The sequence below is a fragment of the Myiozetetes cayanensis genome, unplaced genomic scaffold, assembly GCF_022539395.1.
Source record: "Myiozetetes cayanensis isolate MyiCay16 unplaced genomic scaffold, myiCay2020 scf28, whole genome shotgun sequence".
NCBI lineage: Eukaryota > Metazoa > Chordata > Aves > Passeriformes > Tyrannidae > Myiozetetes > Myiozetetes cayanensis.
The window spans coordinates 592,025-607,625 of NW_026087499.1; the positions used below are offsets into that span (position 1 = coordinate 592,025).

The 15,601-nt window shown below is 52.9% G+C and overlaps 1 protein-coding gene across 1 annotated transcript in view; it reads right to left on the bottom strand.

The window, feature by feature from the left end:
* Positions 1-4,725: 4,725 nt before the first annotated feature.
* AJAP1 (adherens junctions associated protein 1) overlaps positions 4,726-15,601 on the bottom strand; it is a 35,735-nt gene continuing 24,859 nt past the window's right edge. Inside the window, exons 4-6 of the mRNA XM_050322400.1 lie at positions 14,878-15,120; positions 13,626-13,756; positions 4,726-9,396 (exon numbers count right to left, since the gene is read on the bottom strand). Coding sequence (XP_050178357.1) covers positions 13,684-13,756; positions 14,878-15,120 — 316 coding nt within the window. The 3' untranslated portion in view covers positions 4,726-9,396; positions 13,626-13,683. The remainder of the gene's footprint in view (positions 9,397-13,625; positions 13,757-14,877; positions 15,121-15,601) is intronic.

Sequence of the window (15,601 nt, forward strand, 5' to 3'; positions counted from 1 at the left end):
TCAGCTATGTTCTCTGCCAGACTTGGAAAAGCAGTGATGGGACAAGGGACACTGAGCCAGCTCCTGCCTGGGTGACACAGGACACACAGCTGCAGCAAAGCCCCAGTGTGCCTGTGTCTGCCCATGGGGGCCAGGATTTGAGGGCTCCTGCCTCCTAAATCCCTGGGAGAATGCCAGGCAAATATAGGAGCCCACAGCACTAGCAGCATCCATGGATGCAGAATGGTTCCCAGATGAGAGGCTCTCAGGACTGATTGAAAGCAAATTGGTGAATGTGGGGCTTTTCTCTCCCAGGGGCTCTGCATGGATAACTGCTCCAATGGACAGCTTTATGGACTGTTACATGGATATGGCTCTTCCCATGGCTTCACAGACCCATTTCACAAATGGCACTGGCTGCAATCCACTGCTCTGTGCCGAGCTGCTGGTCGGGACTTTGGTGAAGAGAGAAGGAAAACATGGATGAGAAATAGCTAGGGAAAAACAAATGTCAAGCTGTGCTTTTTATAACACGAGGGCAGAGTCTTGGCCGGGCTTTTAAGTAGAGGAAGATGTGCTGGTGATGGGAAAGGTGCCTGGGGGAGGACAGCAGCCTGGCTCCTGTACCAGCAGGCATTCAGGACCCCTGGCTGGCCAGCCCTGGACCACTGTCTGATTGGGCTTGGCTGAGACCAGCTGTGCTGTGTCCCTTGCAGTGCACCCTGGGCATGGACTGGTTCTGATCAGCTCAGGTCATGGAGCCAGTGAGGTGGCAGAGAGGAGATTTGGAGGAAAGGACTGAGCTAGATTCCACTTTTCAGTTGGGGTTGGCCCCATGTCACCACCACGAGCAGAGCAGTTAGCAGAGAGCTCAGAAACACTTGCTGGCAGCCAGAGGCTGAATTTGCATTGCTTAACTGTGGCTTTTTCTGGGAAACTAAAGCTCCAAGACCATGCATAGCCATACCTGTTAGTGCTGTCCATTAGACCCATCAGGCAATGTGCTCCTGCCAGTGAATCCCATGATATATTCCTAAACGCTGTGTAATCGAAGGCCAGAGCGAGTATCAGGCAAAGACATCAACTGTTCCCTGATCTAAGCCGACTGGAATCAATTGCTGCAGGGGAAAAGCACTGCCAGCCACGTCTGAGCCCTCTGACAGGTCAATAAATTCACCTGAGAGGACACACTCGCCCGCAGAGGTGGACGTGTTTCCCTGGCATCGCTGCTCACAGGATGCCCTGCTTGGGAAGGGGCCCTGAGCTGTGTGCCCTGGCACTGCTGACCTGGGTGTCAGGTGGGATTCACACCAGGATTTCACCTTGTCCTCAAGTGCCACCAGGGCTTTTGCTCCCACCCCTCCTGTGCTGGTCCTGCTGTGACAGAGACGAGGCGTGGGCTCCCAGGGCACCCACCACCAGCTCCCGCCTCCGTCCTCCCTGCCAGTCACAGCACTTATTCATGCTTGAAAATTTGCAAGAGAAAGATAATAAAACCCTCAAGTAAGTCTGTCCCTGTTTTGGCCTGACAGAGAACTAAGATAAATGTCAGTTTTCAGTTAATATCATGCTCGAAGGATAAGCAGGAACAGCGAGGATTTCATTCTGGTACATTTATTAAACACATACAGACATGTCAGTGCTGGCAGAGCTGAACAGGTCCCACAGTCCTGGGGCTCAGGTCCCATCAGCACCAGAAATGCCCAAGATTAGATCCAACGCCAGCCTGGCATTTGAAACCTGGGAATTGCATCCACATGTGCTTTCCGAGTCCTCAGAAAATGCTGAGTCCCATCGGGAAGTTGGTCCTCAGTGCAAGCCACAGGCAGCTGCTGCACTCACCATCCCAGGTGGGCAGGCAGAGGAGATCCATGGGCTGATTCCATTGTGGACTGAGCCCACCAGGGACTGACCCACCAGGGACTGAGCCCACCATGGGCTGCACCAGTGTGTGCCACGCAGGTCTCCTCCACTGCAGCATCCTTGGGGCTCTTCCTTGCCAGCCCCTCCTGCCATAAGTCATCTCTGCTGAGAGGCTTCACTACCTCGAACTGCTTATTAGCACAAATGGCCTGGCAGTAACAAACTGCTCTCAGTGCTCGTCGTTCATCGGCCGTGGCCAAGTGCGGAGGAGGAGCCGGGCAGCTCGTCCTGCTGCAGGACACTCTGGGCTCAGCCAGGGCAGGTGACCCGTGGGCTGCTTCAGCGATGACAGCGGTGATAAACCCTCCCTTTTACAACAGAACTTACTGATGAATCAGTTATTTCCAATTTTAATAAATGGTTTTGTTCAGACACCCTTGGGCCACGCCATCCGCCAGGAGCTGGACACATGCCGGGGTCTGGTACCCAGCTGGGGAGAGGAAAGGGGGGTAGGGATGAGTTGCTGGCCAGTCCTGTCCACCAATGTTCCCTCCACTCTGCTGCAGAGCCACCCTGCCTGCCACCATAGGCACCCACACGTGGCCCCATCCCTGTCCCCCATCCCTGCAGGGAGCTAAGGCCACTCAGAGAGGTGCAGAGTGTGGAGATCTTGGCTGTGAGACCCATCAGCTCGGATGATGTACTTACACTTTTAATAAGAAATAGCATTTGATATAGCACAGTTCCAGCATTTATTGAACTGAAGTGCCTTCCACCGCTTCAGTGCGGAGCCCTAAAGGCTGTCCTAGATGATTTAGGAATGATCCATCTGGAAAATGATGCAGACAATTTGTTACATCCAGCCAGAGAGCCATAGAAACCACCGTAACAAGCTTAAATGATTTCAGCATCGCTACATCATCCAGCCCCAGCCAATCTTCCTTAGAGCCATTGCCGAGCTGGGGTCGCCCGTTGCACACAGCTCGTCTTCCTGAAGCTGATGCTGCTCCTGCAGCCCATCCCAGTGCTGGATCCAGGCTCCAAGGAAAGGGTTTATGGGATGTAGGGGACCCCTCTCCATCTTCCTGCTGTGTGTCTCACACCCTCCCCCCCTAAATCCCTATTTGCAGCTCAGAAGCTCCAACCAGCTCACAAACCCTCCCGGTGGGCTCCTCCTGCTGCCGGCAGCACTGTTGTTGCCTGTTGATGGTTAGCACCTCGCCCTGGGTAAATCAGGGCTTCAGTTTTCAAAATAGCGTGTTGATTGATGCTTAAAATATCCCCAGCAATTACTTCGCCCCGGTATAATTATAATAATTAAACTTGGATAATGCTTAGTCCTACTTTTTATCAGAACTGTGCGCTGCGGCACCAGTGTGTGGTGTTTTGTTTCCAGCCTCATTTTCCAGCCCCACCCTGCTGAGCACTGCTGAAGGGACACGAGCTGGCAGCCTCCAGCTGACAAGGGGACAGTCACCCTGTCACGGCACCTCCAGCGCCGGGGACCGCTCATGGCACCGTTTAACCCAGGGCACAGTGTGTGGTGGCTGTGCCCTGGCCCTCACTGCCCCTTACGGTGGGGTGAGCAGCAGGAGAGGATGCTCCTGGCTCCACGCTGGGGTGAGGGGTGCTGGAGGGAGCAGGGATGCTGGTTCTCCTCTTTGGCCGCTCTCCTTGTCCCCCCCCAGTCTCTCTCCCACGGCTCAGCACAATATTTCTCCTCTGTGCTCCCAGCAGTGACACTTGGAACAGCTCAGGCTGGTGAGTACGTTTCCGGCTGTGATAAATATCAGGGAAAGGAATGAGATCCCAACACTGTATTTCATGCCCTGAAATCCCACTTGCATCTGGAAATGAACAGAGTTCTCCGGCTGATATATGCAGCTCTGAGGCCATTCGCATCCTGTTCGCTTGTACACATTGTCATGGTGATTTAAGCTGGCAATTTGGCCCTAAATGAAGAGCATCTCACTTTGTCCCTCCCCATTTTCCTATATATTATCCTGCAGAAGGGAGCTTTTTGAGATTTGGCTGGGCTGGGGCTGGGCAGCATCTCTGGTCCTGGTTTTGTGCTGGTCTGGCAGAGAGCTGTGGAGGGTCCCGGCACTGCGGAGAAGCTCCTGACGCAGCCTGGGAATGCAAGCGGCAGATGGCTGTGCTGAGCTCTGTCTTCCCAGGTCATCCCTCTTTAAAGCCAGCATGGACACTGAAGAAGGCTTTTCCTCCTTTTCAGGTCAGGTGGCATCGTGAGGAATGGCAGCTGTGCTGTCCCATGGTGGCTTGAGGAAGGGGGATGCTGTGAGAGCACGAGGGGCTATGGGAGCTGTCCCTACTGCCTGGCATGAGCCCTCCTCATGCTGCCCTGTGCCCATGTTTGTCCATCTGTCCATCAAGCAGCATGTGGCTGCACAGCTGCAGGGCCAGCTCAAGTGTGAACCATCATCACCTGCATCACAGCCAATGTGCAAACCAGAGACATCACTTAACAGGGACCTGCTCACGGCTAGGACTCCTCAGGTAAAAAAGGTAACTGGGTGAAATGATTCCACAGCAGAGCTGTTTGTTTAAAACATCATCAGTGACACTTAATCAATTCCCCCAAGCCCTAGGGGTGCTGGGTAAGCCTCAGGACCCATCACCCTCCTGCCAGTGCTGCAAGGTGTGGAGGTGGGGGCTGTGGGGGGACCCCCTGGTCCCAGGATGAAGGCAGGACCACTTCCCAGCCTCTCACCCAAGGGTTGCACAGCTGGGGACAGGGGGGTTTCCCCAGGGAAGCAACTCGACTCCTTGCTGATGGGTCAGTCCCCCTAGACCCCAAACCAAGCCCGTCCCCTCCCCGGGAACCGCAGGCGCGCGCGGATGAACCCAGTCACCACTGGCAGCGCGGTTCTCATATCAGTTTTAATAGCAACATCAGAGTACTAAATATACAGAGGGCAAGGGGACAGGGTGGCATTTACAGTGCTTCCAAATACACGGCTTCCACGGACAGAGACAAATTAAAAACCACTCGGGAAGAAAAAAGGTCCTTTTGGCATCGCCCCAGCTCGTGCCGCGGGCACGTGGAGCAGCCGCGATGCCGAAAGGCGACAGCGCTTCCACCGGCACTGGGCTGGCCCGGCACCGCGCCCGGCTGGCCTCCCGGTGCAGGAATTTCCCAGGAAAAGAAAGAAGTACTCAGTGATGTAAAACCGGTTACAAAGTAAAACTGTCTCATGTTAGAAAACGGGTTTTGGCAAAATAAAAATAAAAGTGTAAACTTCACTGTACATGTCCTATCAAACAAAAAAAATAAACCCCTCGGAACCTAAAATAGAAGAATCTGGGTCAGAAATCTGTGCCCTTAGTGTACATTTTTGTGCAACATATACTTTATTCAAAGTAAATATTATCTCCACTCTTGACACTATTAAAAATGTACCTACAAACGCTGAGAGTAATTCTTAAAAATGTGTGAGAAGCATTAGATGAGCTCGGGAGACCAAACCCATGGACTTGGAAATGGCAAGGGATTTCTTGCTGGTTTTGAAAAAATCACATACAGATTTTATACCTGGTTGAACGAAAATTCCAACCACATTCATCCTGAAATGGGCGGGCTGGGATAGGATAGATATATTTTTGTTCTATTTTATTTTTTAATTTTTTTTTTTTACAAAATATATAATATGTGTAGAATATCTACTATTTAACTACCATTTGAGCTGAACTACCTTCCTTTGCAATGAGCTGCCAGTGGAGAAGAGGTAACCTGAAATCCACCCCGTGCTCTGCTGTCGCTGTGGTGACCTCCCGGCGGGCTCGGTGCCGATGACCCCACGGAGCACCACGCCCACACAGCCCCTCCACGCCACTGCCACAGGCCGCCCTTTCTCCAGCTGGGAAGACAGAGTGAAGGTAAACGATCGGATCTGGAGAGACAGGCGGCCGCCCAGGACTGGCCCTGCCTGGGGTGCTGTGGGTGATGCTGCCCTTGGGAGACCCCGGCTTGCAAAGATCAAGGGACTGAGGATCAAACCCTGCCCGCCCTACCCGGAGGTGCCATGACATGGGAGCTTGGAGCTGTAGTCCCAGACCAGCTCATCTGGTGCAAGACAGAGCCCACTGGTACCAGTGGTGCCCACGGCTCTGCCTGCAGCCCTTGCCCCTGCAGTCACACCACGTCCTGAGGCTCCTGCTCAGTGTTTGCAAGGGATTCGGAGGGAGGAGAGTCCTGGGTTTGCTGCAGAGCCGAAGGAGAGCCAACCTCTCCTTGCTGTGGGTGGCTCATCCCACACCACTGCCTCTCTAAGACAGAGCCACATGTGACACACAGACACTCCATGACACCTCTGGGGGACGTGGCAGCCTCTTGGCTGCCATGGTGTGTTTCTCAGGGACGACTCAGGGGCTAAGGAATCCGGAAAATGAACCAAAAAGAAACAAGCAGCAGCAGGTTGGGGGCTTACAGCAAAGCAAGGAGCAAAACTTCTATTTTTTCTAGCTTCCAGAACCCCAGGGTGAGATGATGTGCCCAAAATATGACACAGCTCCTGCGGGAGCATGTCCGAGAACATCACGCTTCCCTGCTTTTCCACGGTGGGAAGATCTGCTCAACAGACTATGCCATGGAAATGCAACTTTCTGTTTTCATTTCTTTCTTGTTTTTTGGCTTTCATCAATAGGAGGGAATGAAATCACCACAGTTCATTTCACTGTGCAAGACCTTGGGATGCCTGGATGCTGCCTTGTACATCACCACATCGGCAGCTCCGGCCCTGTCCTCTCTCCTCCTCCTCTCCCTCCCCCAGCAGCGGCCCTGTCTGTCCAGCATGCATGGGGGAGGCTTCCTCTGATAAAGTGCAAGTGCTGTTGGTCCTTATAAATAAGGGAAGATTGTGCATCTACTTTTGTTCCCTGGTTCACCGCTCGGCTCCGGGTGACCAGGATGTGTCCTGCTGCAAACTGTGGGGGAAGCTCGGGCAAATCCTGCCCTCTGAAACCTGCTCCTGTCCTCAGGGTCACAATTATTCACCCTCCTTCTCTCTCTCACACACACACACACACACACACACACACACACACACATTCCTTCCTCTCCTCTTTCCCACCTCCACAGGGAATTTCCCACGAGCCGGGTGCCTCTCCATCCCCATCCCCACCACCACTGGCACTGGCGCTGCCCGCAACACCCTGCCATCCCCCGGCTCTGCCTGACAACTTCCCTGCAGGCAGCAGGTTCCATCCATGCAGAAGCAGAGCACTGCTTCAAACGCCCTGGAACAAGGGAGCTGAGATACATTTCATGTCCTACTGCTATCATGATTACACTGGAATACCCGCAGGAATGAAATAAATAGGAAGATCGATGGGAGAAGCACAAGGGACATGGCTCCAAGCTGGAGCAGATGGATTACCATGAAGTCACAAAGAGGAGGAGAACCCAACACCTGTGCCAGTGAGGGCAGCTCGCAGGGACTGCACCACTGACACCAGTGCCACAGGAAAGCCCCAGGACACTGAGATGACCCTGGAGCAGTCGCTCAGACTCCACACTTCCCAAGGCAGACACTCCTCATGTTTTCCCAGGGAAGGCTAAAGCCCCTTTGGGGGGGTCACTGCTCTAGCAAGACACTGTCTCCCCTCCTCCATGGAGGCATCCAGTGGCTCTGGAGAGCTGGATATGAGCCACCCAGGAGACCCCGCTCTGCCTGGGAGATGGTTGGCTCAAGTCTGCAGGTTATTGTCAGGGCTGGCAAGGAAGACTTCTGTCCGAGGCAGCATCCAAAAATTCAGAAAAAATAATCCAGACTGTGCAATTCCATGGGAAAAGGACAGAAAAGGACATGGGAACAAGAGACCGCACTCGTGGCTATGTCCAACACCACAGGGTTCTACCTTTTTTTTTTAAATGCACCTTCATTATCATAAAGAAAAGGAGCTGAGTAATTAGTAGGGGAGTAGAAATGTGGATCTGGACAATTCTAAAAAAACACTAGTATTTACCAAGGGCAGTTTACAAAAAGAACTAGAGGACTTTGGTCTGATCTCTGCTGTCGTTCTCACCCACCTAACGGCGAAGGGACCCGAGCGAGCCCCATCCTGGTGTCTGACGTGCAGCACGGCACGGCAGCACCTGACTCCATGGAAAGGGCTTAGGGTCAGCTGGCATCCTCATCAGCACCCACCAACACCACCCAACACAGCTGGAGCTGGCTGGGCCATGGGTGTCTTTCTAGAGCAACACACCAAATCAGAATCCACAGAACTGTGCTTCCCTGGCAGAAAAATCCCTTTAAACACTATTAAACGATCCCTAGGACTGTGGACAGCAGACTGTGTCTTCTCTTGCCACAGCAGAGCCAGCCAAGACCAGGAGAGCAAGGGAAAAAGCTCCCTTGATTCCACAGCCCTGGGCTGGGGCAGGAGGCAACCAGGTCCTTCCTCTTGTTTCTCAAACAGGGCTGAGCGATCTTTGGTGCTGTGGCCTATTTAGAAGCCATTTTCCAAAAAGACTCCCACATCCCAGTGCTGAAATTTGTCTCCTCTGCCAAGAGAGGCCCATCTTTTGGAATTCCACCCCTTAAACCTGCCCTGCCCAGCCCCAAGGTGTCACACCTATCACGGTGGGGATCGCAGCTCTGGACATGGGGCAGGCACAGGCTCTCCGGCTTCTTCCTATCGGCCTTGGTGATGTATCTGAATACAGAAGCCTGGAAATACCTTCACCACTGCCCTGAACTGCCTTCCAGATGGTCTTTAGGAAGCTTCTCCCTTGCTTCCTGCCAGCAGTGCAGCCCCAGCTGTCCCCCACCACAGTCACGTCACCACGCTGGAAAAGCATTTCCAAAAAGAACCAAAACTATATATATATATGTATACATACATATATATGTCTATACATACACACACACGTATATATATGTATATATGTCTACCTATATATACACATATAGGTTGACAGACAAGCTGCCAAAGTAGAAAACGTCAGATCACCCGGTTTGCATGATGCGTGTTAAAGAAATGAGACTTTTAGCCCATGACATCTTCTTTAAAAATGAGTATTTAAGATCTTCAAAAATTGCTACAGTACAAAAAGTGTTTGTGTGTGTATATATATATTTTCTCTCTACATATACCATATGTATGTACGCGTATGGACCGGAATGGATGACCCCACCAGAAGAGACGCCCCACTCATCCTCCACAACGTTTCCAGGCGTTACTGACACGGCTCCTCACAAAGTCTTTGCATCGGTTCATGGCACATAATGGTATTATTGGCACAGGTTCAGAGTCACCGTCCACGGCCGGGCTCCAGGCGCTCAGTCCTTCCCTCTTCATCCCTCGCCGGTTCCTCCTCCTCCACGGGATTCTTTGCTCACACACTTTCCTTTCTCTCCTCCCAAAACCGTGCTCCTTGACAATGCAGTTACCTATAGGCATGTTCATTTTTATAAAAATATATTTGGCCCATAGAACGCTGCTCTTTGAGTCTCCTACTGGTAAACAGAAATGGTAGGTACAGGTAACCCATTATTTTTTTATATTTTTTACAGGTTCACCAATGGAATCCTGTTGAGGACGAGAAGAAAAAGAAAGATTAAGTCATGACAGGGAATTGCACTGCAACTTGCATTGCTGCTTCAATGCTCCCCACAGCCTGGGGGCTTTTCCCTCTTTCCCCCCTGCTGCGGTGGCATCCTGGGGAAGTGGGGTACCAGTGACATGCTCCTCCTCCTCATCAGCTGCTGGTGTGTGCTGGGGACCTGGGACCACTGCTTCTATCTCCCTGGGTCCTTTTCCAGAACAAGATTTACTCCCAGTCATCACTGTGTTCTGCAGCTTCTCATACTCAGGCCACGAGCAGCAAGTGCTGAGATGTGATGAGATGATGATGACAAGCACTAACAAAATTTGCTGAAGTTAAATCTAAAGCAAGTGATGAGATGATGATGACAAGCACTAACAAAATTTGCTGAAGTTAAATCTAAAGAATCAATAGAGAATTGGTTAAGCACCAACCCAGAGATCCTATTGAAGTCCTTAAGCTATTTATTTACTGTCTACTGGAAGATGTCTTCCTACGCAATCTCAGACCCTCAATACAAAGACAATCACTCCCCATCATTAGTGTGCAGCCACTGGCTTTCTGTCGTGCTGTTCCACGCAGTGAAATGTGCTGTAGCGCTGCTGGGTGTGCCTGAGACAGCTGCCAGCAGGTACACACAGCCCATACAACAGTGCTCAGTACACAGCCCCCTAGTCCACGCTGTGCCCTCTGCCTGGCTGGGATCAGCATTCGGAACGCAGGGTGCTTTTTGTCCTAGAGCTCTTTCTCCAACACTGTTTTTAAGCAAGATGCCCAATATACACCATCTCCAGGAACAACCCCGAAGTCTTAATTAGCAAGACAGATTTTCCAGAGTCCTTAATCTCCTGCGCCAGGGCTGTGCTGGGACTGCTGTTATTCCTCCGAAGACAAGCCGGGATTTTTTATGATGACTCATTATCTGTTAATGTTAACACAAACCATTTGCTGTTGTTAGGCAGAACGGGGCCATCACATCAGCTGCTGCCGTGTTCAAGTGTGGCATTACCACACAATGCTGTCAGCTCTCACCGCCCCGTGCCAGGGCAGGGTCAGACTGATGTCACCAAACCAGCACAGCTGCCAGGCCCCAAATCTGCCCCTCGCTGCCATCAGTGCCAAACATCCTGTGGCTCTGGGTGAGCACTGGTTAACGTGTGATGGCAAGGGGTACAATTGGTATTGTATCCCAAATAGCCTCTTTGTGCAAAGTAGGTCAGCGCTTGATCAACCTTACAGATTTTTGTATAATCTCATTCCATGGGGTTTTTCAGTCAAAGAGAGTGGGATTAAGGACAAGAATAATGCGGAATCTCAAACTTCATTTCAGAAAGCCCCAAAGCCAGGATGAAATCAAGCCAAACCAGCCACCCTGTGCTGTGGTGCCCAGCCTGATGAGGCCATCAGCATCCTCCAAGGCCAGGCTGCCGGTTGGACAGCACAGTGGTCAGCCCTCACACCAGGCTGAGGGACTGTCACATGGGAAGTTCACATTAAACTCCAACTGGGCTCCCAGTGCTCATCTCGATGAAACATCTGCAGCCCCTCTGTCCTGCCATCCCTGTCCCATCTTGTGCTTCCAGCTCCAGGTCCACACTTTTGGGAGCACTGATTTGCCTATCAGACAGCTCAGAGATGTGAAGTGTTGTCAATTTAAACTTGTAAAATACCAGGAGAAAGGGGCTGGGAGGAGAAAGCCGCGTGTAGCCTCTCCAGCCAGGAAGCTGCACGTGCTCCAGAGCATCCTCCATCTCTGCTGAGGTGCAGCAGGTCAGTGGCAACTGTCCCCTTCAGGTGACCTTGCTGTGACTGTGAACGCCAGCCAGGAAACAATCATTCCTCCGGCATCAGCGCAGCCCAAGCAGCTGCATCTCCTCGTCCACCACCTCTCCTCAAGAGCTGGAAAGGCATCCTCCATCCCTCCACTCCTCCAGCACTTCCCTCCATCCCACTGCTCCTCTGGCACTTGGCAGCCGGTTGAGAGCACAAGACAACCACGGTGGCAGGGACAGGCTAGCAGGGAGCTCATCTTAACGCCATCTGCACTTTACACAGCGACACGTGAAACTCGGGAGCATTCCTTTCACCTGAGGGAATTCCCACGAGCACCTGGTTTGGACCAGGACGTACCACTTATGCAAATGTATTCCAGAAAAACCCTGGTGCAAACACACCTACACACAGGTACACGTGCAGAAAACAGGTTTTGGATTTATCTTACTTTGTTATCCTTAATGAAACCAAGCAGCAGCTTCCAGAATTGTATGTGTAATTGAAACGCTATTACAGAGCTAATGCTCCAGGTAAAAGATGGATAGATTTTTCCAGAGCGCACCAATGTGCGTTTTATGGATTCCATGAAAACAGGTCAATGAGAATTTCAAGAATTTAATAAGGCATAACGGAATGGCTTCAGGCTATTTAAAGAAACATATGGTGGTCAGGGCACGGTCTTTGGCCCAAGGTTTCACAGCACCTCGGGTGGGAGCAGTGGGATCCTCACAGGCTTCCCATAGCGCTCTGAGCTGCCCCTTCTCCTTCCCTGGACTTGAGGCACGAGACCTGTGGATGGCACCGAGTGCAGTTGGCTTGTTTTGTGTGCTATTTCTTTTTTTTAATACACTTTAAGCCAGTGGAGAGACATTCCAAACTACAAAGCTGAGAGCGGAAAAGGCACACCCCAATTTGGTGAACCTGAATGTGGTAAATGCCAGGATCTGGAGGAATGAGCTGCACTCTGCCCTCGCCCCCACTGCAGCATCACTGGCTCTCCCAGCCAGCATTCCCAGCTTTCCCAGTCAGCATTCCCTGCTCTCTCCATCTGCAATTGCTTTGGAGAGCCACAAGCCCTGACAGACTGGCTGCAGCCCAGGAGCAGGCACAGGGGGTTACTGCTGTTCCTTTTGAGACTGGTGTTCCCTGCAGAACCTCCCTGCTCATCTTCCTGCTGCCCTTGCTCCTGGCATCAGCTCCCACCTGGGTTCCTTCGCCCTCTGTCCCATGAGACGGCAGTCATGACAAAAGAGTCAGAGAAATAAAGCGAGCACATCAACAGGTGGGGAGTGAGAGCCTTTAACCTTCCCTAGTGAAGCCACTTGCTCTGGGAGAGGTTCCAGGGGGGCAGCAGGGCCATGCCAGCCAAACCCCTGGTCTCTACCCCACCACACACCTCACCTGCCCTGCCCAGACACTGCCAGCCCCAGCACAGCCGAGACCATTAACTTTTTATTCCCTTCCATTCTAATCTAATTATATTTCTGTGTTCAATAGCTGTGCATAATGTTAAACAGGCTATTCCGAGCGAGCTGCAGCCAGGGAAGGCTGGAAATTTCATTTACACTGAATATATGATTCATTACAGCAGGGACTTGGGACAGAGCAATTAATTCACCTGAGCGTGTGGCTCGAGCGGGCACCACTGCCCACAGTGAGCTGGCACACACAGACCCTTAATTGCTTTCCTGCCACCACTGTGCTGTGCCACCTTCAGAAGTGACACAAGGAGGTAGAAATGGCTCGAGCCAACTCAACAAAAGAGAAGAAAATCCCCTAAGTCTGTCCTGTTGCAACCACAACAACATCACTGCACAACTTTGGTCACAGTAGCAGGGGTGACCGGTTGGGACCATGCACGCAGGGTCGGCTTTGCAGAGCAGGGGGCTCGGCAGCAGGACAAGGAGGAGGAGGGTGAGGAGGCAGAGGACCCCAGCACCCTCACAGTGAGCATGGAAGTGTTTATGACAGCAAACAGCACCAAATAAGCTTTCAGGTACAGAGGGAGCGTGCATGCTGGACGGGTGGCGCTCAGATGAGGCGGGCTGTCCATCATGCCACCAGAGGTTAATTACAGATCAGGCCATTTCACAGTATGGAAATTACTGTGGCTTGTTGAGGTTTTAGAGGTGGGCTGGAACCATGGGATCAGGCTGAAGTTCAAGTCTGCCCCAGGGACCCTTTGCTCTCCAATCCACATCCATCCAGTCTCCACCTGCTAGTGTGGCCTGTCTGCAATTAATCTCCCTGGAAAAGCCATTTGGCTCTCAATGCCCCACCCATGGCAGGGTGTCAGCCAGGCCAGTCAGGTGAGCCACCCTGCTTGAGTCTGACACCCCGAAGGAAGCGCAAGGGGCAGGATGGCACCAGGCAAGGTACGATGGGCACGGCGGGGGGCACAGGATGGATGGGGGATGGACACGAGGAGCGCGGTACGTACCAGGAAACAGCCCGCTGGCGTCTGCCCTGCCCCCAGAAGTCAAACAGGCTTCGGCCAGTCAGCAGGAGATTTCAAACCATTTCTCAGACACAAAGGCCACGGGAATAAGATGCCGGTCAGAAGAAGAGGGTCTGCAATGGGCAGAAAGAGGGGCTGGTACACGCTGGTACGTAACACATGCAAATCAGCTTTTTAAGGGGAAAAAATTACATCTCTCTAGAGTGATGCTTTGAATGGGCCTGGGTCTGCCAGGCTGCCAGGAAGTGCTCAGGGCCAGAGGGTCCCGGAGAACGTCCCTGGGTGGCAGAAAAGCTGTGATCCCTGCGAGCCAGAACACCGGCATCCTCTGTCACCTGGCTGGGGTTCACATCAAACTAATGCAGGTGGACAGTTCTCTATATTCCGAGGTCTGAGGATAACCTGGAAAATGTGGACCAGCAGAATCCCACGCACATGCAAAAGATGCTGGTAAAGAAGATGTCTGTGGAGCTGCTGGCTCCCAACCTGTTGTTTGGGCAGGCAGACACAATCTGCAGGTGGTATGCACTCCATGGTTCCACCAGGCTGCCTGGAGGACTTACTTGCTTGTTTTCTCCATTAAAACCCTCTTCCTGGCTTTCCCTCTACCTTTGATGGGGACACACATTCACTACGTGATAAAACCACACCAGTGACCGGTGAAAGGGCTCTGGTGCCAGCCTGGGACATGGGGAGCCCAACCCCATCGCTGCTGACCCCCTCCCTCCGGGCAGGCGAGGGGCAGGCAGAGCAGGGCTGCATCCCTCGCACCGCACCGGCAGCTGCCGTGGTGCCCCTTGTTAATGCGCCGTTATTTCACGCCAGCCAAACGCTTCATTTGGCTCTCACCGCCTGCTCCTCCATTAATCACCTGCTCGTTCGCAGCCCGGCAGCTCTGCCGATGCCACTGAGGAGACAGCACAGGCGCTGGAAGATGGATCCAGCGGCATTTTACGTGCTGGCAGCAGCAGCTGGGAACTGAACACACCGTGTGGTGCTGAGCACTGCCGGAGCTCGCCGAGCCACGTGGGGCCAGGGACTGCTGAGGCACCTCCCCAGCCCCACAGGCAGGACAAGGGGTCTGGGGGCCAGTCCCACACTAAGCTATGGGGCAGGTGAGTGCTGTGAGCCAGAGGAGGGTGGCTCTGCCACATACCCCCAGGGCACCGAAGCCCCATCACCAGAGTTGGACAGTGCTCCCCAACCCACCGGGAAACCAGGGCGCCCTCCTCACCTGTTTCCGTTGAAGGTCGTTTTGTAATCCCCGGGCGAGTGCAACGTGTCCTCTGCGTAGACGGACACGGGGGTCCGGACGCACTCGTGAGAGCACTGCAGCGTCTCGTTGTAGGCGGTGAAGATGTCGAGGGCGCTGGGCACGCGGGCGGGGGCGAAGTCGGTCAGGTTCTGGCAGCTCTCCTCCTGCTGGTCCAGCTTGCGCTGGTGGCTGTTGCGCCGCGGGCGCCCGCTCTGCGCGCAGCTGGATGGAGAGAGAATCGGGGAATCAAGGAATGCTTCGGGTTGGAAGGGACCTTAAATACTGTCCAGCTGGGGCCAGGGTGTACAATGTGGGTCAGCCCTGCCCTGGAGCACCGGCCCTCACTGCACCAGCAATGCCCAGAGTCACCCAACACACGGTGTGAGGAACTGAGAGGCACTTTGGTCAGAGCTGAGCAAACTCCCAGGTGCTGCTTCTCCAGCTGGGATACACCTGGGTGCTGCCTGCGCTTCCCTGCTGGGCATTTTCTCTGGTGATTTCCCAATTTCACTTTCTATAAACCATTTCTATTCTACACTGCTCACTGGATTTATTTTTTCCCCTTTTTGGCTTCAGCAGCAGTTACTGAGCTGTTGTGCCAAGCCGTGGTCAGCCGGATCAATGACTCACTGCCACGACTGGAGACAAATCCCACAAGTGTTTTATAAACTATTTTCCCTGCTCCTTCACTGAAACACTGCAA